We start from the raw sequence: 25,985 nt of genomic DNA on the forward strand, positions 1-25,985 counted from the left end.
ATTTGTACAATGTCAAGAGCTTTCAAATGTTGATTAAATTTAGTAGTTCTTTCGATATCTCTAGTAATATTAAGAGATAAAATATTTAATTAAAATTTTATATAATTTTATTTTTTTAAAGTTAAAATAATAAAATTAATTTTTTTATTAATTTTAAAATTTATGATATTTTAATAATAAATTTTTATCAGATCAATTAATAAAAAATTTTAATAAAATATTTTTTTGTAATTTTTTTAAAAAATTTTATAAACTTCTTTTTGGATTTATGAATATTTTTTGAAAATAAAATTTTTGTAAATTATAAATTGTGAAAATGATAATTAAATAATTTTATTTTAAAATTTTTTTAAAAAATGGGGTCTAGGAAATAAAAGCTATGGTTGTTTAGAACCCCGTACCTTTTCAGTGTCCAAAGAGTCTAGAGGCGTTTCAAACGATAACTTTCAAAAAAGAGAAAATAAAATTCATTCCAAAATTTACAAAAACCTCATAAAGGCTTCTTCGTTTTCCCTCGTTTTCTCGCGGAAAAAAAATCGCTTAACTTGCTCGGATAGAAAACCTAACCAAACATTTTAAAAGAAAAAAAGAGATAAAAATCTCTCAACATTGCAGAGGAAAGTTTTTACCCACTGGATTCGCATGCGGGTAAGTCCGTATTTCTTTATTATGGAAAATCAAAATCTTGTAACAATTTTTTTTGTGTCAAGTTAGTTAGGGTTTTAGTTTGAGCGGCTTACGATTAGATCGGAATTACTGAATTTGTGTGTAATTGATGGTAATTTTGTTTATTGACTTTATTGGTGGCTTGAGTTAGGATTTTAGGGTTCAAAGCTGTTGCATTGTTCTGATTATGATGTTATTGGCATTGTTTATACCAGGTTGCTTTCTTGTTTGTGTTAATTTATGCAGATTTTATTGAAACATAGTTTATAGTAATATATTATCAACTCTCAAATTTATTTTGTCAACAAATTGGCTTTTGATGTGAATTAATTGTGAATCTCTGCTTCATTCTCTATACATTGTCGTTTTAAGAATATTTTTTTGTTCACATTGAAGGTATGGCGAATGGTACCCGGTCTAATAGGAAAGCTAAGGATGATAATGATAATGATTCGAAAGGAAGTGAAAGTAGTGCTAAAAACCCAGTGAATTCGGGTGCTGCTACAGCGGATGCATCTGGTGTTAGGAATAAGAGGTTATCTAGGGAAACCCTGTCTAAGAAAAACATGACTCCACCAAGTTCTTCCGGTACTCGGAAGTCGGAGCGTCTTGAGAAGCAGACTACGGATTTGAATTCAATGACTCCTCCAGCTAAGAGGAAATCTAAGCGAATTGAGAAGCAGAAGAGTGCGAGTCCTTTGAGGAGATCTGAGAGGGGTAAGATGGCCTCCTTATCCGGTTCTTCGGGATCAAAGAGGTCTGATAAGAGCCTGGATTTGCTGGATATGAAAAGGAAGAAAGAGAAAAAAGAGAAGAGCGTGAAACAATTGACAATGGAAACTGTAGAAGTTAACAAAAAAAAGCTAGAAGATGGGCAAGCCAATGAGGCACCAAAGAAGAGAATGGGTGCTCGTGCCTATAGAGCATTGTTCAGGAAACAACCCAAGAAAGTTGATGGAACAGGTAACTACCTTCTTTTTTCTCATTCTTCCTATTATAATTGCTCACAGGAGTAATTCAAATGGGCTTTGCATTGTACTATTTAGTATTTGCTTATTTCCTCTTTTAATGAACTTATCTTCTGTTGCTTGGACAATTTTATGTTGATTTGAGATATTTCTGTTTTATTCATTTTGAGTAGGATTTTATTTGATTAAATATATCATTTTAGACTTTTCTGCTTGTGTTGTAGATCATTGTGATGATCTGAATGTAACTGATAATGGAAGGAGGGAGGCGGACCTTGTGGAAGAACTTGCTGAGAGAACTCGTGAAAAGACTGTGGTGACAAGTACAAGTCAATCTGTGAAGGAAGCACTTGAAAAAAATAACGAGTATAAATTGTTTCCCACTGGGCAAAAGGATAGCTGCAAGGGTATGTCTTCAAATGGGGATGGTCTGCAAGTTTCTAATAATGGTTTGGTCACTGGAGAAATGAATGATAATGCTGAAAAGGATGCGCAGGAAAATCTGCAAAGTCCACTGTTATTAAATTCCATCATTCATGGAGGGGTCCTTGATTGTGATATCAGTTTGGAGATGGTTCAGAAAATCAGGCCTTCCAAAAGGAAAGGAAATGATATAGACATTGATTCTGTTTCTTTTCCAAAAATATCAACTAAAGATATTGCGACCTCTGCTGGTGCTGGAACTTTATTGTCACCTGGTTGCAAAAGAAAAGATTGCATTGAGACTTGTGGAATGTGTTCTAAAAGGAAAAGGTATTGATTTATTCTTAGTTGGATGATAATTCAACAGGTTTTATAGTGAATTTCAGCAAGTTTATCAAACTTAAATGGCTAATGATAATTTGATTGCTATTGTTGAATGTTAGAGTTTAGAATTTTGGTTTATTCTCTAGTTCAATATGAATTAGATATTTTCTGTATGCATGTACCATTTAAGCCATTTTCTTATGTAAATTCCTTTTGACTTTCATCATGCGTTTGGTATTGATTATTGCAAGTAATTATGTTGTCATTATACAAAAACCTTAAATTATCACATCTCTAACTGCTTTGAGCGTCCATTTTGTGCAAATGCTAGATGATTTGTTCAATCTCTTATCTATATCCCTATTTAAAATATAAATCTCTTATCTAGTTTATATGATGGTTGGCATTGATTTGAGTGTGTCATAAATCATTAAAATATAATCCAGATAGGTAACTTTGATAAAATACCTGCAGAAGAACTACATCACATAGCATCTATAATAATAGCAATTGGTCCAAACTAGTTGAAGTGTACTTATGTGCTCCCCTACCTCTGAAACTACCCATAAATTGCTATGAATTTCTTTTTCTTTTCTTAGAGCTTCTTCTTAGTGTAAAACAGCACAAGGTCTGCATAGATGATAATTTTACATGGTGGTTTGTGATTTTTTGTCGGTGGTTCCTATTATACTTATCTTTTAATTTTCCCTAGAAGAATCCTACCGCATTAGAATTTTTTGCTAGTTGATTGAGAATGCTAGTTTTGTTAATACATAGGTTGAGGTCCTTGAGGTAGAAATGTGTTAAATTTTCTGAAGTTTGAGATTAGTTGTAAATTGGATGACTTGATGTACATTTTGGAGAACATATAAGCTAGAGTTTGTGGTTCTTGAGACCAAGAAGGAAAGGAATTGCATTTTTTCCTAGGTTTAGTTTGTAAGATAAGGGGAATATTTGGGATTGAAACATGATGCATATAAATGCTCAATTCGAGGGCTGTTGGTGTTTGTGATTAAGAATAATAGTACTTGGCTGCTTGATGAATTTTGGTTCTAATTGGCTGGGATGTATTGGGTTTTTTTTTTGGATGGATTTTGTTTATTAAATACAAAAAAAGAAGTTGAAGGGCTTGATAGAGCTGGACAAGTTTCTCATTTTGCATCAAAGCTTACCTGATAAAAGAAGAGAAGTTAGATACACTAGATTCTAATGGAGACCTTTCGGTGATCTTAAAATTTGAATGGTATCATGAATCGCCTTGAGAAGATTGCAAAACCTCTAGTGAATGATTTGTGTGGGTCCTGCTTCTGTTTAAGTGAATCTGAACATTTTGCTTAGTAAGAAATTTTCCTAATTTAGTAATGTTCCTTATAACTAAATTAGACATAAATTAGTTAATTCACCACACTCACAACAAAACATCTATGGATTGAGATACTGACAATATTAAAGTGTGAATTTGGAAAAAATTTACCTGGTCAGTCAGATTATGAAACATGTGCAGTTACAAATTAAAATGTCTCCCTCAATGCTGCCCATGGTTATTATTAACGGGTAAAAGAATTCATAGTAATGCTACGGCCTTTTTTATGAGCAATTTTTAGCTTGTCTTTCCAAAACTTTGGGAATGCCTTCCTAAGCTGAGTATTTGACCATATAATCTTATTACGATTTGATCTTCTTTAATTTTAAAACAGATAAAGTATATTCTTTTCTTTAAAAGAACAATATATCTTCATATTTTGCAGGGTTGACTGCGATTCAACAAAGCATGAGATTTGCTCTTGTAATTCAAAGTTAAACCAGTTGCTTAGATCCTCTGATATTAAGGTTAGTTTTTCTTCTCTGATCTTTCTTGTCTTTGAATATCCGGTTTCTCTTGTCTTTTTAAGGAACTCCTTGTGCCTTGGAAAAAGGCATGTCTAAAGGATGGTCTTGTGCCTTGAAAACCAAGTGGGCTTAGCATTTTACTCATCTAGATAGCCAGTACTCAATATAAAGCAGAGGAAGCATATAACCAACTCTTGGTTGTATTAATTGGAATTGCCTTGCCTTTTCTTTACGCTAGCTATCTCTCTCCAGAACATGTCTTAATTGGAGAGAGTACTTGAGCAGGTTTTCAATTTTTTGTACTTCTTGTTTGTGACTGAAAAGGGAAATTCAACCTTTTTTCTTCTTTTCTGTTGATTAATTGATTTATTTGAGCAAGACAAAATTAGCTAAGCTAAGTTGAAAAGAGAGAGAATTACAAGAATCAGGTTGACGGATTAAAGTGATATGCATGCCTTTGATGGACAAGGTTTGCTTGTCTGAGTTTGTCTTCTGTGGCGTTGCCTTTGATTTATCTTTCATTGAAGTAAAGCTGGATGTAAAACAATTAAAGTCAAAGAAACCAACCTTTTGATTATTAACTTTCATAACCAATGATCATTTTAGGAAGCTTTATTGTAAAACTTTGTTGGCTGATCTTTGGATATATTCTCCTTTTCGCCCTCCCTTCCCCCCTGTGTCTCTCTTCTGACTCTTCTTAGTCTCTTTGTGTGCAAGGAATAAGGATCTAGTTTTCCACCAAGGTCTTTTGAATTTATTGCTAATGTTTCTATGTTCTTATCTAATATTAAATGATTATATGTGATATGTCATTGACCTTGTCATAACTGTTTCCATTGTCTTGCTGAATTGCATTAGGATAGAGGGAAACTCGATGTTGGTATTAGCACGGGACAAATTGAAAAGCCCTGTAATTATACATTACAACATATGTCCTCGACCGATCTTCAAACAGGCAGTGGTCAAAATACTTGCATTGTATGCAAACTGGATGGAAAGCTCTTGTGGGTAACCTTTTCAATTGGTTTATCTATATTGTAATTTTATATAGTTGATAGGTGAATGTGTTGTTCAGTAATCATTGGTACAGCAGGTGGATTTCTTCTGTATTAGATGCTTTGATCTGTAGGATATTGGATTCACTATAATTATAAATCTTTTGGATTGCCCTCTTTGATGTATCTTCATATACATCCCTGCTGTAGAGAATTTTGTAATAATTTAGTTTGTGACTGACTCTATGTTTAAAAGAAATTTCAATCAATTAGATAAGAGACACTGGACAATTGAGAGCTTTAACATGTCTTCAGTAGGTCATGTGTACTGCTTTTTTTTCTTCACAATAAATTTAGTGCTTTTTGGAGTGGTCACTATATTTTTAATTATGTTGGATCACATCTTTGTGGGTAAAATTTGAATTTATTTTGTTATCTTACACTCTGCCATCCTATTTAGATGCTGTCATGGAAAAGGGTGCCAAATAAGCTACCATCTTTCGTGTCTAGAAGCTCCCCTTGAGGAGTTTCCTTTTGGAGTATGGTACTGTGTAGTATGTGCGAGGAAAAAATTAGAATCAGGGGTGCATACAGTTTCAGAGGGAATAGAAGCAATTTGGGATTCTAGAGAACTGGAGTCTTCAAAGGATGGTATGGGCTCAATCAATAATCTGCTTATATCCATGGATTTGTTTTTCTTTGATAACATATTTCTATAAATTGTGCCACAATTGTTTGCTGACTGCTCCTGTGAATTATTACTGAAGTATTTAGCAATGCTATTCTTCTTTTATTTTGTTTGATAATTGCTATACTTTGTATTACTAACTTTTTGGATTAACGAGTAGTTGCTGATAGTAATATCCTTGCATTTGGTATTCGGTTTTAGGATTGCGAAGACAGAAGCAATATTTTGTGAAATACAAAGGTCTCGCTCATGTCCATAATCGTTGGGTACCAGAGAATCAGGTGTTGCTTGAAGCTCCATCGCTTGTTGCAAAATATAACCGAAGAAACCAGGTTCACAGTTATTGAATACGATTGTTTTCAACCAGTGATATTCCTTCTGTTGAGGATCATTACATTAAAGGTTACTTGAGATGCATTTAGTCATTCATATATGCTATGTTGTTCAGGGTGCTGCATGGAAGCAACACTGGGCGGTGCCACATCGTGTGCTACAGAAAAGATTGTTGATGACTCCCAAGGAGTCTGATGAGCACCATAATAAAGGGCATGGTGGTGATAAGTTAAATTGTCATGTTGAGTGGCTTGTGAAATGGTGTGGTCTTGGTTATGATCATGCTTCATGGGAATTGGAGAATGCTTCCTTTTTCAGTTATCCAGAAGGTCAGAGCCTTATACGAGATTATGAAACTCGTCGCAACAAGGCAAAGAGAGCTTCTAAATTTGATAAGGTGCCTTAAGAAAAATGTGAAATATGTTATATTCTAGCAAGACTTGATCCTACTTAATAAGTTGGTATTTTGTTGTAGTGAAGACGCATATCTGTCCTGGAAAATTCTTTATAACCAGTTTAGTAACTATTTGAGTGCTTGAACTAGTGTACAAATAATCTAGGATTCATATAGCATGTGTTTTTTTTTCTTGGGTATGTAGGGAGGCCCTTTGGGTCTCAGGCAACACAAGGGAGGTAGCCCTCTCCCAGCTCATAAACCCATTGCTACAACCAAAGGTGTGAACTTGTGACCTTCAAGTTGAAAGTCCCAAATAATAACCATTGCAGTGCCCCATACAATATGCTTGTTCTATTGGTTCAAGTCCTTGATACTTTTTGCTATTTGAACTTGTAATTTGTAAAAGCTGCCGCCATTGGATTTGATGTTATCCATATGTGTATTTGAAACATCATTATGTTGACCACTGTGAGCATATGAGTTATATGGATGTTTTTGTTTGGCAAGATTTGGTTTAGGTTTCATTTACCTGTTATGCTACTATTATCATGAATTTTTAACATAACATGTACAAAATACTCCTAAAAACATGTCGCACTTTTCTTTCCCTTTTTATTTAAATGGCTTGTTTCTAACCAACTAGGAACATGCGCAGGAAAGAGCAGTTGCATCCCTAAAAGCTTCTCAATTACAGGACGGAGTTTCATCTGGACTGGATGCTAACCTTGATGCTGTTAACAAACTATGCAACTATTGGTGTAGGGGCCAGAATGCTGTCATTTTGGATGACCAGGTGCGCTTGATCAAATGTTTTGTTATTCGGGTTTGTAGTGCATTTGAAAATGATCTGACCAAGGATTTTTACTTAAATCGTAATAGTTACCTGGTCTTGTCAATTTGTTGCTTGACAATCTTGTTTGTGCATTGGTAATATGGGCTAAAAATGGTCTGCTTGCACATGTACACGCTTATTAACCTTATAAATGTCTGAGGTAGCATAAAATGTGAAAAATGCCCTATGAATGCACGAGTACATATTTGTATTCACATATGTATATGCTTGTTCAGTTATTGGGTTATTATTTCTTATTTTGATATGTTACATTTTGCCAATGCAAAAATCTGACCTACTGGCATGCATACACAAGTATCAGAACTTATAAAAAGATATAAACACACAAGATCTGTGTTATACAATTTACATGTGTGTATGTTCCTATATGCGCATTTTGTTATATTATCATGGTCCTTCGTAAGAAGTTTGTACGTTTACATAAATGTAAACAACATAATATTTTATATCCTTTGTAAGAAGTTTGTACGTTTACATAAATGCAAACAACATAATGTTTTATGTTAGGCTTTTTCTCTATGCATGATTCTTATAATGTCAATTGATTCTTATTTTCAGAATATTATTTTATTGGTCTTGAAAGACAATAAACATCAAATATCTGATGGCAATGGTTGCTCAGACCTTCATTCTATTAATCACTTTGATACCATTCCATGATGATAGTAAAATGCATAGTTTCATTTGCAGTGGTTCTGAATTGTCCCTATTTTTTGCAGGAAAGGATTTTGAATGTTATTTCTTCCATTCTATCTTTTCCATCTGACATCTCTAGGCCTTTTCTCATCATCACAACTTCCACTTCACAATATTCATGGGATGAGGAGTTCTTGCATTTAGTGCCATCTGCTGATGTTGTGGTTTACAGTGGCAGTAAAGAAATTCGGAATAGTATTAGGAACCTGGAGTTTTATGACGAAGGAGGTTGTATAATGTTTCAAGTGCTTATAACCTCACCAGAAGTTATCAGCGAGGTATATATGCAGCTTCTGTGATAAATTAAGTTTTGAAATTTGTTATCTGACAAGTTGTGCATGGGTCAAACGTTGTATCCTTGTTTTGTGTTAGAGTTATTAGGATGTAGTGCTGCATCATTTAGTTTCCTATTGTCAATTGAGGAAAAAAAAGAAAAATCTATTGCCACATTTTTATTCACCTGGCATGGGTTTGCCTGTTAAGTTTAATGTGGTTCTGCAGGACTTGAATGTGCTTGATTGCATAGGATGGGAGGCAATAATAGTGGATGAGTGCCAACGTCCAAGAGTTGCTTCTTGTTTTGAACAAATTAAGATGTTAACTGCTAGTAAGAGGCTTTTAATTATCAGCAGTCAACTGAAGGTTTGGCATTTCTACTTTTCACTTGTTGTTGTTATTGTTTTCTGCAGGTTGATTTATGTATACTATCTGGTTTCTGCAGGATAATGTTGCTGAGTACCTTAATCTTCTTTCTCTGCTTGATTCTGAAAGCGATTCAAATGGCAGTGACAGCTTGCTAACGAACTCAAGTGATAGTATTGGTACTCTGAAGGAGAGGTTGGCGAAATATGTTGCTTATGAGTGCAAATTAGAATCATCTAGATTTCTAGAATACTGGGTTCCTGTACTTTTATCCAATGTGCAGCTAGAGCAGTATTGTTTTAGTCTACTTTCAAACTCTCTCTCTCTTTGCTCACTTTCAAAGACTGATCCTGTTGGAGCTCTCCGTAGCATTCTTATCTCCAGCCGAAAGGTTGAGTTTACTAAACCTTTTGCTTCAACTACATGATTATGTGAGGTTTAAGCTCTTCTTTTTTAAAAAAAAAAAAAAATTTGCCTTAGATGTCAAATCATCTAACATATCAAAATATTCATCCCAATTTCCTGACTTTTTGTGTTTGGCTGCAGTATAGACTTCAGAAATTAGGATTAGGTGATATCTCATCCATAAGCTTAGAAATTTTCGGGTGCATTGTCCTAAGTTTTGCTTTTTGGAGTTAGTAATCTGATGATGCTTTTGGAAAATCTTGAAATGCTATTTAATTTATTTATATTTTCGGATGGGAGGGATCATTATGGCTCAAACCTAGGAACTTTACCCAATCCCTACCCCAACCTTACCACTTGAGCTTTGTTGTTTGAATTTCTTTTATTTATTTTGCATTTCCAAAAGCATAAAAAATTCACCAGGTTTGATTTATATCGTACTTTCTGTTATATTAGATGAATTTGCATTGAACTTTTTTTCGTGATATATGTATTCGACTGAGGATGAGTGAGATGTGTAGAAATTTACTGATATTACTGCATATTATGAGTTGATATCGTGTTTTAATGGTAATTCTTGACAGTGTTGTGATCATCCCTATGTTGTGGATCAATCCCTTCAATTGTTGCTCACTAAAGGCCTTAAAGAGGTTGAGTTTTTGGATGTTGGCATAAAAGCTAGTGGCAAATTACAACTTCTTGATGCAATGCTTTTGGAGATCAAGAAACAAAAGTTGAAAGTGCTTATTCTTTTCCAGGTACATTTTCTCTTGACAATGGTTTTGAAGCAATTGTTTGTAGTTGTATTATGCGTGTTTTGGATTATTGATATTCTCTAGCTTATGTTGTTAAGGTGATTAATATACCTGTGTGCGAAAAGCTTGTAAATATTTACAATTGAAACTTTTATAATCATTTGAGTTTGTTAAAGGCGGATGAAGCTAAATCCCCTGGGTCTACTGTATTATTGTTCAAGTACTACGTCTGCTATACCCCATTTTGTTGCTTTGACAGGTGGCACAAATAGAAAAGGCTCTGATGCTTGTTCAACATATAAAAATTAATATGTAGCTTACTGCCTGTCTGACCTTGCTTTTGAGCAGCTTTCCTGCTCCAAGAAGCTGAAGTGGCCAACCAGGTCTTGACTATCAAATTTTAGCTTTTGCAAAAGTTGAATATGAGCTTCTAGAGGTTAAATCTGAAACTGCTAATTTAGCTTTCAAGAAAAGCTGCAATGAGAAACTGGAAACATTTAGTGAGAAATTTTAAAGGACAAAACATATTCTTAGTGATTCCTGTTAAATTCTATGTGACAGCTCTTGAAAAAAGTTATATTTTCAACTGCATTTTCTGATGAAACTCCAGCCAGGCCAAACTGGCTTTTATATGACAATAAGGTTGGTGAATGGAAGAAGCTAGTTCAATAGGTGATTGTGTTTAAGTTACATTTGGGATTGGAACTGGACATGCAATGGTTTCTTTTCTGCTGGTATGAATATGGTTGTTTTGTGCCCTAACCTACTTTGCTGTGATTGTTGTGTAACTTTAATCAACCCTTATTGTCTAAATAGTAATCCTTCTTTACTGTGAGTGTGCATGCATCTAAACCATACATATAATTTCTCTCGCAGAAAGGATTTTGGCTATTTTATGTTTCTCATCTAGATGGTTTGATTGACAGTACATTGGTGGTTCTGGAAGGGATTTAATGGGAGATATTTTGGATGACTTTCTGCGTCAAAGATTTGGTGCAGATTCTTATGAGCGTGTGGATGGTGGTGTTACCCCTTCAAAGAAGCAATCTGCTTTGAACAAATTCAATAACGAGAGCGAGAGATTTGTCTTTCTATTAGAAACCCGTGCTTGTCTTCCCAGCATCAAATTATCTGCAGTTGGTACCGTCATAATATTTGGAAGTGATTGGAGCCCAATGAATGATCTAAGAGCCCTTCAGAGGATAACACTTGATTCTCAATTTGAACAAATAAACATATTTCGTTTATATTCATCATTTACTGTGGAGGAAAAAGTTTTGATGCTTTCAAAACAAGATAAGACACTTGATAGCAACATAGAGAACATAAGCCCTAGTAGTAGTCAAATGCTGCTGAAATGGGGGGCTTCATACCTATTCAGTCAGTTGGATAAATTTCATGGTATCCCAACACTGGATGCAAATACATTGTCTGAGCAATCACATTTAAAAGATGTTCTTCAAGAATTCTTTATCTTACTGCGTCAAACTGGGATAGAAAATGATGCAAGCAAGTTATCCCTAATTTTACATGCCAAACAAAATCGAGGAATGTATGGGACGGAAATGCCATTGTTTGGTGAGCAGAAAATTCAAGTGATGAATGAAGATCCTCCTCATATATTTTGGACAAAACTTTTGGAGGGAAAAAGTCCAAGATGGAAGTATTCTTCTTGTTCATCTCAGAGGAATCGGAAAAGGGTTCAATATTTTGATGATTTGCAAGATAAACCTGAGGCTGAAAGTGCTGAAGTTGTAAAGAGGCGCAAGAAGGTAGTCAGTGATGGGAATGATCATCCCTCTCCAAAAGCTATGCTGCAAGAGGAGAAAATGGCTGCTTGGGACAGGGAAGGTAATGGGCAATGTAAATGCAATGAAGTGCAGTATTGGTAGAAGAAAATTCCCTCTTTCTTGAATACTCTTTCCAACGCTTTCTCTTATTGTTTTCAGGAAGCTCAGGAACCTCAGCATATGGTTTATCTCCTTCTTTGAGTAGATCAACAGCTTGTGGAAGTGACAAAAGTCATGCAACCTCTAACTCACTTCATCTGGCCAATAATATCTCAAAAATACCAGCTCTTAACATAGTTGAATGGGAGAGAAGAAAACAGCGTGACTCACAGAAGAATCTCCATGTTCTTTTGAGGCCACAGATAGCAAAACTCTGTGAAGTTCTACAACTTTCAGTATGTACCTTAATTTATATGTGATCAGAACTTGCTGTTAGTTCTTTATCTTGTCAGCCTATAATGTCTATTTTGCTCACTAGAATGAAAAGAAACGACTGGAAAAGATTTTGGCGTTAGGGGGATATTTAACCTCCTTAGAGATTTCAGAATATGTTTTTGCTGAGGTCTAATTCCATCTCAGGATATAATGAAAAGCAAAGGGGGAGGAACAATAGACAAGAGAAATATGGTTACTAGATATAGTTCTCAAAAACACTCTCTATCTTGAACTGCCTGGCTGGGTAGAACGGATCATTCAAGTTTTATTTTGTTTATTTTTATCTTAATGTGACTAAAAGTGGAAAAGTTACTTGAATGGGGTTTTTGTAAAATGGGCCAGTTTAGTATCCCATTTTGTAGAAATGTTGCTCTGTTTGTCCTGTATTCCACTTCTGAAAAAATTTCCCCAGGAGTTAAGGTAGAAAAAGAATCCTTATTCATCTATTTACTAATACAAGGGTTTTTTTGAACTATTTATTATAAATATTTCATTTGTATTTTCTGTAACAGTGGACCCTCAATTTTCTCTCTCTTTGTCATGGTTTTATATTGAAATCTTACTATTCTATTAATGCAGTATTTATAACAGCCTGCTTTATGGTACATCTTATTTGTGTTGCAGGAGGATGTCAAGGCTATGGTTGAAAGGTTTCTTGAATATGTCATGAATAATCATCTGGTTAATAGGGAACCAGCGTCCATTTTGCAGGCATTTCAGATTTCTCTGGTTAGACCTTTATTCTCTGTTATATTCTTAAATTCATTCTGCAATTGTTGATAATGATGTCTTTCATATGTCAATTGGTGTTATCTATTAGGCAGTCCTGTATGTATTAGAGGATCAAGTTATGCTTTTATTTATGGTTGCCTGTTTCTAACTATTAATTGCAATTTTTCTTCAAGTGCAGTATAATTTGACACCAAATTTTGATGTCCGCTCCTCTTTCTCATGGACAGCTTCTGTAGAATTTGCAATTGTGCCTTTGTAATGCAACTGAAAATGATAGAAGTCCTGTTCATATGGAACACCCCTTGCTTAGGAGTCAGGATCATGCATCTTTCATGCCTAGCTTTTTATGAAAATTGAGCTGTGTTTCCTTTTTTTGGCAATAAGTTTGGAATCTGTTTTAGATTATGTACTGAATCTTGTGATGTTTCATTTAGTTCATGAGTTTGTACTTGGTATAGTCAATGCTGTGTTTCAAATGGTGAGGAGTGAAATATGGTACTTATAACATCCCTTTGATAAAGTTGCATGTCTTATTTAATTAGAGTTTGCACTCAAAATATTTTACCTAGTTTTTGCTTCTGAAGTTGGGTATCTTTCTAATGGTCCTCTAATAAAGTAGGAAACAGTATATAATTTAGATGGAATGAGTAGAAACTTTGAGCTTCTGTCTTTGTACTTGGTATAGTCAACACTGTGTTTCAAATGGTGAGGAGTGAAGTATGATACTTATAACACCCCTTTGATAAAGTTGCATGTCTTATTTAATTAGAGTTTGCACTCAAAATATTTTACCAAGTTTTTGCTTCTGAAGTTGGGTATCTTTCTAATGGTTCTCTGATAAAGTAGGAAACAGTATATAATTTAGATGGAATGAGTTGAAACTTTGAGCTTCTGTCTTTGATTAAATAGATTAAATTTAGATAAAGTATGTCTCTCATCGGTAGGCAAGTGAAAACTTAGTTAAGGGAGAGTTATCAGGTTGCATGGAGACAGAGGGATGTAAATAACCATGTGGTTCATGTGCAGTTCTTAGGTCTAAAAGATAATCAATTAAGCTGATCTGTGTTTGTGTCTCTCTTCCCCTCCTTACATTATTCTTTGATATAAGCACCTTTTCTGGATTTATTATATTAATATATGTGCATATATATATGTATGTATGTATGTCTGTGTATGAGTTCACTTTGATGCATAAAAATATTCATGTAACATTGAACATTCTGTTGAGAGTGCATTGCTGCTGCATTTTTGTATATATGCTATAAATATTTTAGGTTTCTAAGACGTTTGCTATTGCATGCATGTAAGCATGCATTAAAGATATTCTGGTTCTTTAACATCACAATCTTCTGGTCTCTGTACATTCAGTGTTGGAGTGCAGCTTCTTTGTTGAAGCAGAAAATTGATCACAAAGAATCACTTGCCCTTGCAAAGCAGCATCTAGGCTTTACCTGCAAGAAAGAAGAGGCAGACTATGTTTATTCAATGTTGCGGTGTCTGAAGAGAATGTTTCTATACCGTACAGGGTATTTGAAGGTCCCACACTCTCCCACAGCTTCTGAACTATCAAGTAAAGCTGTTGGAAGAGATTATTCCAATGCAACATCTTACAAGCAAAATGTAGAAGCAAAGACTGAAGATTTATCGGGGTTTCAAGAGGGTTCTGATATACAGGCCATTGCAGAGTCTGGAGTGGCCCTAGAATTCCAATTGGCACAGAGAGATCTTCTAAAAAGCATCAAAGAAATTCAGAAAAAGTGTGATAAGCAGATGACAAAACTAAAAGAGAAGCAAAAGGAGGAAATGAAGCAATTTAACCAGAAGTATGAGGAAGAAAAGGCACAACTAGAGAATAAGAAAAGAACAGAAGCAGCTGTTATCCGTTTGCATGGTAATGCCTCAATGAGGACTGATAAGCTCAAGAATTTGGATATTGAATATGCAAGGAAGTTTGATGAACTCAAACAGCAGATAGATCTACACCTTAAGAATCTTGATGCATTGCAGGTGGCAGCAAGAAGCAATGTTCTAGAGAGAAAGACTCGTTGGATAGAAGCGGTTAAGTCCTGGGCTAGGGTTGAGTTAGTGAAGCCACCTGTAAATGAGGTGAATCTTTCTGAAGGAAGGAGTTCTGCTGGAGTTATTCAATCTGCTTCAGGAAGTGAGGTAAGATTGTCCAAAATTGTTCACGTTGTTCCAGACAAAGTTATGGCATGTATTGATCCAATTGGTACGGCTAGACCCTACAAGGATAATTTTGAGGGAGCATTAGTTGGGGAGTGTAATGTAACTGTATGTTCTGGTGGTGGTAAGGGACAAGCTGTCAACAAAGATTCATGGCCCAGAGAACAGGTTCCTGTTGGAGAAATTCCAGACAGAGGGGTTCGAGTAGATGTCCCTGTGACTGTCAGTTCAGGTGATGTTACAGATAATCTCCTTTCCATGGGATGTTCTGATGGAGACCGGATTTCTGATGGATCTAAATTGAATATATCAAATGGGGATCCTTATCCTGTTTCTCCAATTGGTGCTCCAGAGAATCTTGTCTCTGTGGAAGCACCCTTATGTGAAGAAATTCCCAATGGAGCCACAACAGGCAAGCCTAACAGGGAGGTTCCCCTTAAAGCAGCTGACAGTGTCCGTTTCTGTGACAGTCAGGAGAACCTTGCCTCGTTGCAAGTACCATCAGCTGAAAAAGTTTCTGATAGAGACACATTAAGAAAGGTTGATGGGGAGACCCCCTTGAGAGAATCAGAAACTGTCATTGCTGGTGAAGGTCAAGAGAACCTTGTCTCATTAGAAGCGCCTTCATCTGTAGAAAAACCCAATGGATCCAATTTAAGGAAAGTTGATGGGTGTTTTCCCCTAAGAGAAACTGTGATTGCCAATTCTGGTGAAGGTCAGGAGAACCTTGTCTCAGCAGAAGCACCTTTGTCTGAAGAAATTCCTGATGCAGCTGCAGTAGGAAGGGCTGTTGGGGACATCCACTTGAGAACCACTGAGAACGTCTATTCTGGTGGTGGTCAGGAGAATCTTGTCTCATTGGAAGCACCTTCATCTGTAGAAATTCCTGATGGAATCACATTAAGCAATTTTGATGGTAAGGTTCTGTTGAGAGTATCTGAGACTGTAAGTTCTGGGGAAGGCCATGAGAATTTGCTAGCCATACCTTCTTCTGAAGAAATTCCTGGTGGAATCACAGTAAGAATGGCTGATGGGGAGCTTCCCTTGAGTGCACCTGAATCTGTCAGTTCTAGTGTAGGTCAGGGGACTATCATGCCTGCTAACTCTTCATTTGAGAAACAGATTGCTGGTGGAGCTACATTGAATTTGCCTGATGGAGAAGTTCCAAAGAGCATGTCTGATATTTCCACTTCCAGTGATGGCATGGATAAAATTGTCTACATGAATCCCTCTACAACTAAAGAACAAATACCAGATACATTTGCATTTTCCAATCCTGCTGAAGAGGTCTCTTTGGCAGAACCTGGAACTGCTCCTAGTGAAGTCCTCGAGGGTGGTAGTGTTGATAGAGAGAATGATGGAACAAGTGTCATTGAAATTGATCAACAGGATGGCGTACTATGCACTATGAACCAGGAATCTGAATTGCTAGAACCATCTCTGGCAGATCTATCTTCAGTGCAGCCTGTATCTACCTTGGACCAAGGTGGTCCACTGCCACCAGATCTGGTATCTAAGATTATTATTATTATTTTTTATTATATTAAGGTTCGAGTACAAATTCTTTTTGGACTTATCTGTTGGACTTTTCTATTAAAGAAGTTTCTTAAGTTGCCATTTCACAGCCAAAATATAAAGCAAAATAGTAACAATATAGAAGGTGATATATATATTTGCATTGTTATGGCTGCCCTACATTGTGGTTTTATTTAATTTATCCTCGTGGTAAGCAGATTGTTTCGAGATTTAGTGAGATTATGTTATCAATACCCTGCTAATGGCCTGCTTCCAATCTAATGACAATTTCTTATTTGGGCAGGTATCCCCAAATGTGGGTTTTCCTCCATGTGATTCCTCTGGAATACTAGCTAGAGCCATTGCAAATGATGAAATGGGAAATGCTTTTCAGATGGCTGAAACTTCACCATCTAATGGCACCATTGATGTGACTTGCAATGTGTCCAATCCTAATACACCAGTTGTGGAGCTTAGAGAGCAAATGCAGCATTTGAGATCCACAGAATCAACTTCTAACCTTTCTCCTCCTGATCTACCTTCAGTTAGTGCAATTGGACATCAACCAAGCAATGAAGTTCAAACTGCTAACCAAATTTCTCAGGCTCCAAGGCAACTGGTGGCAAACCCTATTGAGCTCTCCGATCAAGATGTTTTGCAGCCTCTGCATTCGCCCATTAATGGCACCATTGGTGGGCTTGTGAGACAGACTTCAGAAACAAGGACAATTTCAGTCCCTTCTGTTTCTATTGGCCTTCCCTTACAGACTGCACCTGCTATATCATCTCGGATGCCTCTGCCTTTGTATCATGACCCACTTCAAAATGAAATGGAAAGAATATGCAAAGAAAAAGACCAAACCATTAAGGTTCATGAAGACAAGGTTAGTGTCCTCTTGTTTGCTTATCTATTGACAGTGATATATGGTTTACTTTCTGCTGAGAACTTCCTCTCATTTGAACAGAAGCTGCAGCTGAAGGCAGAGTGTGAAAAGGAGATTGAGGAGGTTGTAGCTCAGATTCGTAGAAAGTATGAAGTTAAACTTCAGGAGAAAGAGGCAGAATTTCTGCTTCTGAAAAAGGATCTTGATGTAAATTACAACAAAGTTCTCTTGAATAAGATCTTGGCTGAGGCTTTCAGGTCGAAATGTATGGATAACAGGGCATCTGGCTTAGCAGCACAGCAAGGTAATATTACTTTTAGTTTGTAATTTTAACATAGTAAATGGAAGAATAGAGAATCAAATGGATGCTTTGATTGTTCTACTTGATGAAAATTTCTATGCATCGGTGCCTGGTGGGTTTAGGCTGCCTCCTTAATCACAGATTTGTTGAGTGATCATTTTTGGGACATGGTATAGTTTGTCACTTGAGAGAAAATTTAGAGGCAATTTGTATTGGTTGTTAGGTTACTTGTTACATTGCAAATTTAAAGAGAGAGTGCTTAACTTTGTGTTTGTGGGCGTGTGCAAGTTTGCGAGTGCCTGGCATATAGATCAATATCCATGTGCAAGAAAATGCAAACATTGCTAAAAAGCTCAGAACCAAATATGCAAGTGTCACGGACCCAAGGGGGAGTCCTGAATCCCACATCGAACATAATAGGAAGGTCACTGGGGTATAAAAGGGTTCACACCATCTCCGCCTTGTGAGGCGCCTTTTGTAGGACAAAACCGTGAGGCCAGGGGGGGGCCAGAGCGGACAATACCTCACAAGAGTGTGAACCGTGGCGGAAGGCTGATCTGGGACGCCGGAAGGGTGAATGCCCGGGTCCCGGAGCCGCGCGGGTTCGGAGCTTGAGTCTCGACCCGTGACAAGTGGTATCAGAGCCAGCCCTAAACCGTTCGATTCACGCCGAGCGCCTCGAGGGAGGTAGGCAGGGTGGCCGGCCTCCGTGACGAGGGCGTCACGAGGTTGGGTGCGGGAGAATGTCACGGACCCAAGGGGGAGTCCTGAATCCCACATCGAACATAATAGGAAGGTCACTGGGGTATAAAAGGGTTCACACCATCTCCGCCTTGTGAGGCGCCTTTTGTAGGACAAAACCGTGAGGCCAGGGGGGGCCAGAGCGGACAATACCTCACAAGAGTGTGAACCGTGGCGGAAGGCTGATCTGGGACGCCGGAAGGGTGAATGCCCGGGTCCCGGAGCCGCGCGGGTTCGGAGCTTGAGTCTCGACCCGTGACACAAGCACGTAGCTAAGATTTGCGTTTTTGCAATGTTTCACTATACTGACCACTTAGCCATTGTTATTTTGGTAGAGGCAAGTTCCAGTTTCATGCAGCAGCTGGTTCAACTTTCATCACAACAGACGGCTCAACAGCCTTCCATCGCTCCTGGTCCTTCAACTGGCTCAGCTACTAGCATGCAAACTGTTTCACCTGCTGTAGTCAATGGACAAACCACCTGTCCACCTCTGCAGCCTTCCACTGCTTCTGGTCTTCCTTCAACTGGCTCAGCTTCTAGCATGCAAACTGTTTCACCTGCTGTAGTTACACAAACCATGGGTCCTCCTTTGCAAGTTGTTAATCCTTCGGCGTTATTATCAGGCACTCCAACTAGACCTCCCCATATCAGTTCCATCTCCCCTTCCACAGGAAACCTTCAAATGGGCACTGAAATTCGTGCTCCTGCTCCGCATCTACAGCCATTTAGACCTTCAGCATCCATTTCTCCTAGCAGTCTCCCATTGCATTCTCGTGGAATGTCAAGTCAGCAGGCACATAGTAACCACGCTGTGGCTTCTACGTCGTTGCTCCAGTCATATGGCAACTCCCTTGCACATAGGCAGACATCAACTACGGCCCAATCTGGTAGGATCCAACTTGAAATTGCCGGAGGGTTGGCAGCTCTACCTAACCCTTCTTTGCCTTCATTGGATGTTTTAATGGGCATGAACACTCTATCTGGTGCCAATGCAAATGCCTTAAGCAACTTGCTGCCAGATGTTAGTTCAAGCTTGGCTACACTGATCCATCAGGAATCTCGAGTGCCAAGTATTCGTTCTAACCCAGCACAACAAAGCGGAGCAACTGACATTGTTTGTTTGTCAGATGATGACTAACCATAACCGCTAGATGAGATGTTGTTTAACAAAGATCTAATATGCAGCGGCGGATTCTTTCAGTTTTTGAGTCAAAAGGGCTTCTCAATTACTAGTGCAAGGTGACAGAAATTGAGGTGAGACTTTGCTCGGAAATTAGCGTTGGGTTGGTCGTATATGGACGAATGTTGTTTGTAGTTAATAGTTATTTGATTGATATATATATATATATATATATATATATATATACATATATATTTTAATTACTATCCCTTTATGCAAGTTGTTTGAAATTTGTGTGGGTGAGATAGTGGCGTCTGCTGATTTAAACCGGCCATGTTACTGCCCAGGAAACTACCATTGTCAAGAATGCTGGTCAAACACCATATAATTAGTACCTAATATGCACAATTTATTGACTCGTACCTTCTATACCCTCTTATTGGTCTGTTGCTGAGAAAAACCTAAATATCAAAAAGTGGTGAATCAGCATACTCTGTTTTTATCATCGAAACCAAATCCTACCGGTGAAATGAAGTTGATGAAACTAGGATGCGGTAGATTTCATGCTTTACATAAATATCCTCGAAATACAGATTTGACAAACGAAAAAAAATGGTAAAAGAAATGGAAAATAAGAAAAAACATACAAACAAACATCTTTGACATCACAAATCAGGTCTGCCAGTCCATTTATTCTTTTTCACCCTTTCTTAAAGTCTTATTTGTATTGATACTGAAATTTTCCTTATAATGTAATAAGCTTTGAAAAACAATGTTTTAATACGACAGAGGGGAGGGATTCTTAACATGTTGGAAGAGGAGAACCATCCCAATCCTTGAGACATTCGAGCAGCGGATCAATCAACTTTCCCTCACACATTCCGACAAATACTTTATCACATTCTTCACCTGGTGATCTCACTTTCTCTCCTGTTAAAAACTCTGTACCTAAGGCTTCTCGCACAAACTTGTACAAGGGGTAGGACCTGCATTCTTTAATCTTGTTTGGGATTTCTGGATTACCACTTTCAAAAGTAATTCTTGCATTTTCAAGTTCCTTTGGCAAGACTGTCTTCAATTCCTCCTCAAAAGCGCCAATCTTAAGAAAGATTGAAGCATTTGCTTTATTCAAATCATCATTGTTTGTCAAGGCGTGTTCTACCAGGACTTGCCTCAGCTTTTGCATAAGTGGGTAAGTTGCACTACCTGGATCGTCAACATATGCAAAAACATGCTCACGATCGACCACCTTAAGCAAATCCTTCTCACAGAATCCTGAAGGGTGAAGCTCCCCGTTTGTCCCCATGGTTAGGACTATTTTGGCGACTTGGTTCACTGTGTTCTTTACTGCGTTCTTCAAGTTCTCCTCGAGGTGCCTCAAATCTATAGCCTGACAGAGCGCAATCATGTATGTTGAAGACATCAGCTTTAAGATGTCAACAGCTTCAGCTGTTTTCCTGGCTGAGATTAGCCCCAACGAATTCACATCTTGGTTGTGTTGCTCTGCACTCTGAACATGATTGGTAACGGGATTAGCAAGAAATTGGAGCTCTGAGCAATACGCTGCCATAGCTATCTCAGCACCCTTGAACCCATAATCTAAGCTTGGATTCCTACCACCTGACAGATTTGATGGCAACCCATTGTTGTAGAAATCATTAACAAGCTCAGAGAATTGAGCAAACATGAGTTTTCCGATTGAGGCTATTGCTAATCTTGTGTTATCCATAGAGACACCAATAGGAGTACCCTGAAAATTTCCGCCATGTAAGGCCTTGTTTCTTGACACATCAATCAATGGATTATCATTCACCGAATTAATCTCCCTTTCAATGGACTTTGTTGATGATCGAATTACTTCAACTTGTGGGCCTAACCATTGTGGGGAAGTACGAAGAGCATATCGATCTCGCTTAGGTTTTTGCAAGGGATCAATTTCATGCAACTTTTGTGCTGCCTTAACAAATGCACTTCCATCCAGAATGTGTTCCATAATAGCTGCAGCCTCAATCTGGCCAGGATGGTGCTTCAGCTTATGAGTCAAATGATCTGTAAACTCTGACTTTCCTTGCATAATCTCAGCAAATATTGCTGACAAAACTTCCGATAAGACTGTCAAAATGTTTGCCTCAAACAGAACTATAGAAGCCAAGCCAGAACCAACTCCCGTCCCATTAACTAGTGCCAGACCCTCTTTAGGCTGTAACTCAAAAAATCCACCATTAATGCCTGCAAGGTGAAAGGCTTCCTTGGCATCTAGGGCTTCTCCTTTGGGACCAATAGCCTCGGAATTTGGCCGCCCTGTAAGAAGTCCAGCAATGTATGAAAAAGGGACTAAATCCCCCGAAGCAGAAATTGAGCCACGCAGAGGCAAGCATGGAGTAATGTTGTGATTTAGTAGCTTTGTGATGGCCTTCAGGATCTCAAATCTAATGCCTGAGTAGCCCTGGAGGAGTGTGTTTATTCTCACTAGCATAGCCGCTCTTGTTGCTGTATGTGGCAATGTATGGCAAGATTCTGTGCCACTGCCAAAGACTCCAGCATTCAAGAATCTGTTTAACAAATTGACATATGTTACTTAAAATTGCTCAATGAAAACAATTTACTATACAAGCTATTGCACTAAAGATTGGAAATGTCATATCCAGAGCAGTTATTGTTTACAACAGTTCAAGCATCAAAGCAAGACAAAAACATATACCTACCACGAGTAAAAATTTATTAATGGTATTTTAGATGGTTATAAAGCATATCACACCAAAATTAAAGCAGGAATTGTTGCTTCTAACAATTTTCTAACACATAAATTTGGTGAGCTAAAATTGAGGTTGACGGAAATTATTGCTGACCCGTTTTCTCCAATACCAAAACTTAAGGCTGTAATCTATGCGTTTTCCGCTTGTGAGGAGAAAAGGACAATATAATATCTCTAATAGTATATCCAAATTTTGTGACGGCAAAAATCAAAGAGTAAGTTGCCTGAATGTTGGACATTCCTCACCAATCAAACCTTTTCTGAGAGGGACCAATCAAGAGACTTAATTCTCCAGCTACAGGTCAATGTAAAGCACAGCTGGGAGAAAATGTGACCATTTACCTGTTAATTAAGACGAGGAACTTTTTCTAAGCTCACAGTTGGGAGAAAATGTGACTACCCACCTACCTATTACATCTAAGCAATGTGTAATTAAGTAATGCAGATTTGGTTACTCACATTTTAGAGGATGCAGCAAAAGTTTAAAGTGCCTTTTTTAAGGAGACGATTTTAGTTAAAAATCAGTCTTGATTCGTTGGTCAGTTTCTTTGAGGGTACAGAACGGTGCTTCTTGTGACAAGAAGTTGGTTTGTGGGATTTAGAGTTCATTCAAATACTATAGCTGAATTATAGGTAATAAGATTTGATTGCTTCTGGCCTGGTAAGAGGGTTTTAAAAAAGAGGTATGCGAGTTAGATACTAAATTAATTGGTTATTGACTTAATTCAAGCAGTTTACATCAATGTCCATCCAGTTGTATTATTGGAGATACTCAGGAGTTTGTGAGTAGGTCATAATAGTGTGGTTTTCAGTATGGATGAAAATAAAGTAAATTTTATGTTGATGTTTTAGTAAAATCCAGCTTATGAAATGGATGTAGATTACGAAATCTATTTTCTCCGAATTTTGTCAATACATTTCTTTTAATAGATACTTGAAAAGTGACTTTTCTTCAAAGTTGTTTTGTCATGAAGTAAGGAAATTTTATTACCTGATGAGCTCCTTTTGTAAGGCAGCTCCTTGCTTGGTCCTTCTATGTGAAGTTGCACCAAAACCAGTAGTAACTCCATAACTATCTGTTCCTTTATTCATGCTGTCCATAACCCAATCACTGCTTGCTTTAACACCAGCCCTTGCCGACTGACTCAGCTCAACTATGACTCCATCATCACGAGCCGCCACTGCAGCCACTTGTGCTATGGTCAGTGTCTCACCCCCCAGCTTCACCACCTGCTTTCGATATTCATTAACCATTCTTTTCACTTCATCCAAATGGCTTCCTTTCAATGACTCAGCCGCAAAAACCCAGTTTAAGGGATCATTGTGGCACAGCTTTTCTAGTGACACACCTTCATTTCCATTCCCATGTGACTCTTCCATTTCTGTTTACTTCAGAAAAGACCAAAAAAATAATTAAAAAAAAAAAAAAAACTAAGAAAAATACAACGAGCCCAAATATTCTTTAAACTTTGGGTACGTAAATACGTCTAAGTTTATGCGAATTTTTTATAGAGGTGATATGAAGATAAGGAAAGTAAAAAACCACAGAAACCAAACAGATTTTTCCTGTCAGATGTTTGGATTCTGTGACAAAATCATCAGATTATATAGTTGTTTAAATAGAGGGGTGGTATATAAGGTGTTGGGTGGGAAGTTGAGAGAGTTATTTGGTACCCTTTCATGGCCGTCTGATTCATGCGATCTAAAGGTGGAGGATGTGAGACGTTGACACCCCATTTGGAAGGGCAATGAGAGAGATGCATGATTGAAGATTTTATTTGAAAATTTCCAATCCCGAGCTCATTTCCAATCCAAATTTTCTTTGAAAGATTTTATTTCAAATGGTTTTTAGTGGCATAAGCAGGGATATTTTCCCGAATTAAGAATGGTGCTTATCACAAATTAATGCATCTCTTATAATTCAAAACTAATCTTCTAAACTACATAATGACGTATAGATATTCTATATATAGTTAATGTTTCCATGTTATTGGGTTCCGGCAGATGCATATAACCCCATAACCATATATGAGGTGTGAATTTAGGAAAAAATGCCATAAAATTCTTGAAAAGAAAAGTAGAAAATGTAGAATAGATCAGAATGGCGTTTAGCAGATGATTTTATGGAGCAAAGGTGAAACAGTGAATCATCCAATGATTTAATGTTCAAGTTAACTAGCTAGCTTCAGGTTTTAAAAGAAGTACATATTGGATCATCTTACATCATTGTTCCATAATGCATTATATGGGTTGGGCTCTATTCATCATTACTTTCTAACTAATCAATACATTTAATTTGACACATATCATTAATATGTACATTTACATGTATGTATAAATTTTGTGGTTAATGCCTTATAATTGGGTCCTATATATGACGGGAACGATAATGATAGCTGCACCACTAATAAATTCCCGTTAGTGGAAGAGTTAGGTTCGATAAAAACTTCTCCAAGGGTTTAGCTCAATGATATTTATTTGGATTTTGTTAGCAACGAGTGTTTTAAAAATATTTTTCTAGAAAGTATTTGATGCATAAAATTATATATAGTAAAGGATAAAATAAGTTTGTAATTAATATTGGATTAAATAAAATAATCTTATTTTGTATTTGATATATATAAAGATTATTATAATATGTTTTTTATTTATCATGTTTCTTCTATATAAGATAAGATGTAAGAGATTAATTTTTTATTGGTCCCAATCACCTAATTTTAAAAATAAATATAATTTAAATTTATAATTTTTTGTTATAAATATAATTAAAAATTTTTAATTAAAAAATATAATTTCCATAATAAGAGTTAAATTTACAATTTTTTTCAAAATTACATGGCAATATTATGTTAAAGAACAATTATTCTAGTAAAGCAAAATATATTTTTGTTGAAGGATTAAATTAATTGAAGGAAGGAAATTAGCAAAGTTGAAAAGATTAATTTGTTGTCATTGATGTTGACACTAACCAACTCTAAAGAACATTGAAACATACCTATCTTTTACAAAAATTGCATTAAACTTCAAAGCTACGATCTCTTTCTTTACCTCTATTTCCATTTTAATAAATTTGGTGCTCAATTTTCATTATAGTGGATTAGGTGAAGTTAGAGAACATGGGGTTTTTTTTTTTTTTTTTTTTTTATAACATCAAATTAGGTTGATTACTAGATGTTAATATCATATCTCTTTCTCTCTCATTTTTTCTTCGTTAGGTATTAAGGTTCACTGCATTCTTCCAATTTCTACCGGTCCTCGCCGTCATCTTCTTTTGGTTCTTGTACTTTGCTATATTTAGTTTAATATCGATTAAAATGCCATATCATATGTAGATGGCTACTAAAATCTTTATGATTTATGTGTTAATATAATGAATATTGATTAGCTATAGCACTAATAGTTAGAAGGCATGAATACATATTTGGTCCTTAAGTTTTGTACTTTGGATAAATTTATACATATTTATTGCATTTAAGTAAATTCTTAATTTTTAATTTGTATCCCCAGTAACTTTTTAATGTATCTTTAATTTGTATCAAAATAAGTTTTTAACA

The 25,985-nt window shown here is 36.6% G+C and overlaps 2 protein-coding genes across 3 annotated transcripts; one reads left to right on the forward strand and one right to left on the reverse strand.

Moving 5' to 3' along the window:
- The first annotated feature begins 392 nt into the window (after positions 1–392).
- LOC111284231 (uncharacterized) lies at positions 393–20,096 on the forward strand. The gene is made up of 20 exons (XM_089761791.1): positions 393–648; positions 1,063–1,629; positions 1,859–2,387; positions 4,130–4,211; positions 5,070–5,215; positions 5,667–5,857; positions 6,096–6,226; positions 6,343–6,624; positions 7,280–7,417; positions 8,197–8,451; positions 8,675–8,815; positions 8,895–9,206; positions 9,805–9,978; positions 10,902–11,826; positions 11,925–12,160; positions 12,825–12,929; positions 14,301–16,625; positions 16,936–17,514; positions 17,596–17,818; positions 18,892–20,096. The coding sequence occupies exons 2-20, from the start codon at positions 1,065–1,067 to the stop codon at positions 19,692–19,694; spliced, it is 8,142 nt and encodes a 2,713-aa protein (XP_089617917.1). The 5' UTR covers positions 393–648; positions 1,063–1,064; the 3' UTR covers positions 19,695–20,096.
- Positions 19,890–24,236, reverse strand: LOC111284826 (phenylalanine ammonia-lyase-like). 2 transcript variants are annotated; one of them, XM_089761792.1, is made up of 3 exons: positions 24,106–24,236; positions 23,423–23,820; positions 19,890–22,228 (listed from the first exon to the last, which is right to left on the reverse strand). In XM_089761792.1, the coding sequence occupies exons 2-3, from the start codon at positions 23,809–23,811 to the stop codon at positions 20,479–20,481; spliced, it is 2,139 nt and encodes a 712-aa protein (XP_089617918.1). In that variant the 5' UTR covers positions 23,812–23,820; positions 24,106–24,236; the 3' UTR covers positions 19,890–20,478. The 2 variants fall into 2 exon arrangements, with proteins under 2 accessions (XP_089617918.1, XP_022729542.2); XM_022873807.2 differs by lacking the exon at positions 24,106–24,236 and having other exon boundaries at positions 23,423–24,022.
- Positions 24,237–25,985: the final 1,749 nt, after the last annotated feature.

This window comes from Durio zibethinus, chromosome 6 (genome assembly GCF_047325235.1).
Source record: "Durio zibethinus cultivar Kanyao isolate XHJ-2024 chromosome 6, ASM4732523v1, whole genome shotgun sequence".
Taxonomy (NCBI): domain Eukaryota; kingdom Viridiplantae; phylum Streptophyta; class Magnoliopsida; order Malvales; family Malvaceae; genus Durio; species Durio zibethinus.

Coding starts and splice junctions, on each gene's coding strand:
- LOC111284231 (XM_089761791.1), top strand. CDS start 1,065: ATGGCGAATGGTACCCGGTCTAATAGGAAAGCTAAGGATGATAATGAT. Junction 2,388..4,129: donor ATGTGTTCTAAAAGGAAAAG/GTATTGATTTAT, acceptor CATATTTTGCAG/GGTTGACTGCGATTCAACAA. Junction 6,227..6,342: donor AATATAACCGAAGAAACCAG/GTTCACAGTTAT, acceptor TATGTTGTTCAG/GGTGCTGCATGGAAGCAACA.
- LOC111284826 (XM_089761792.1), bottom strand. CDS start 23,811: ATGGAAGAGTCACATGGGAATGGAAATGAAGGTGTGTCACTAGAAAAG. Junction 22,229..23,422: donor TTACAAAAGGAGCTCATCAG/GTAATAAAATTT, acceptor TTTGTTAAACAG/ATTCTTGAATGCTGGAGTCT.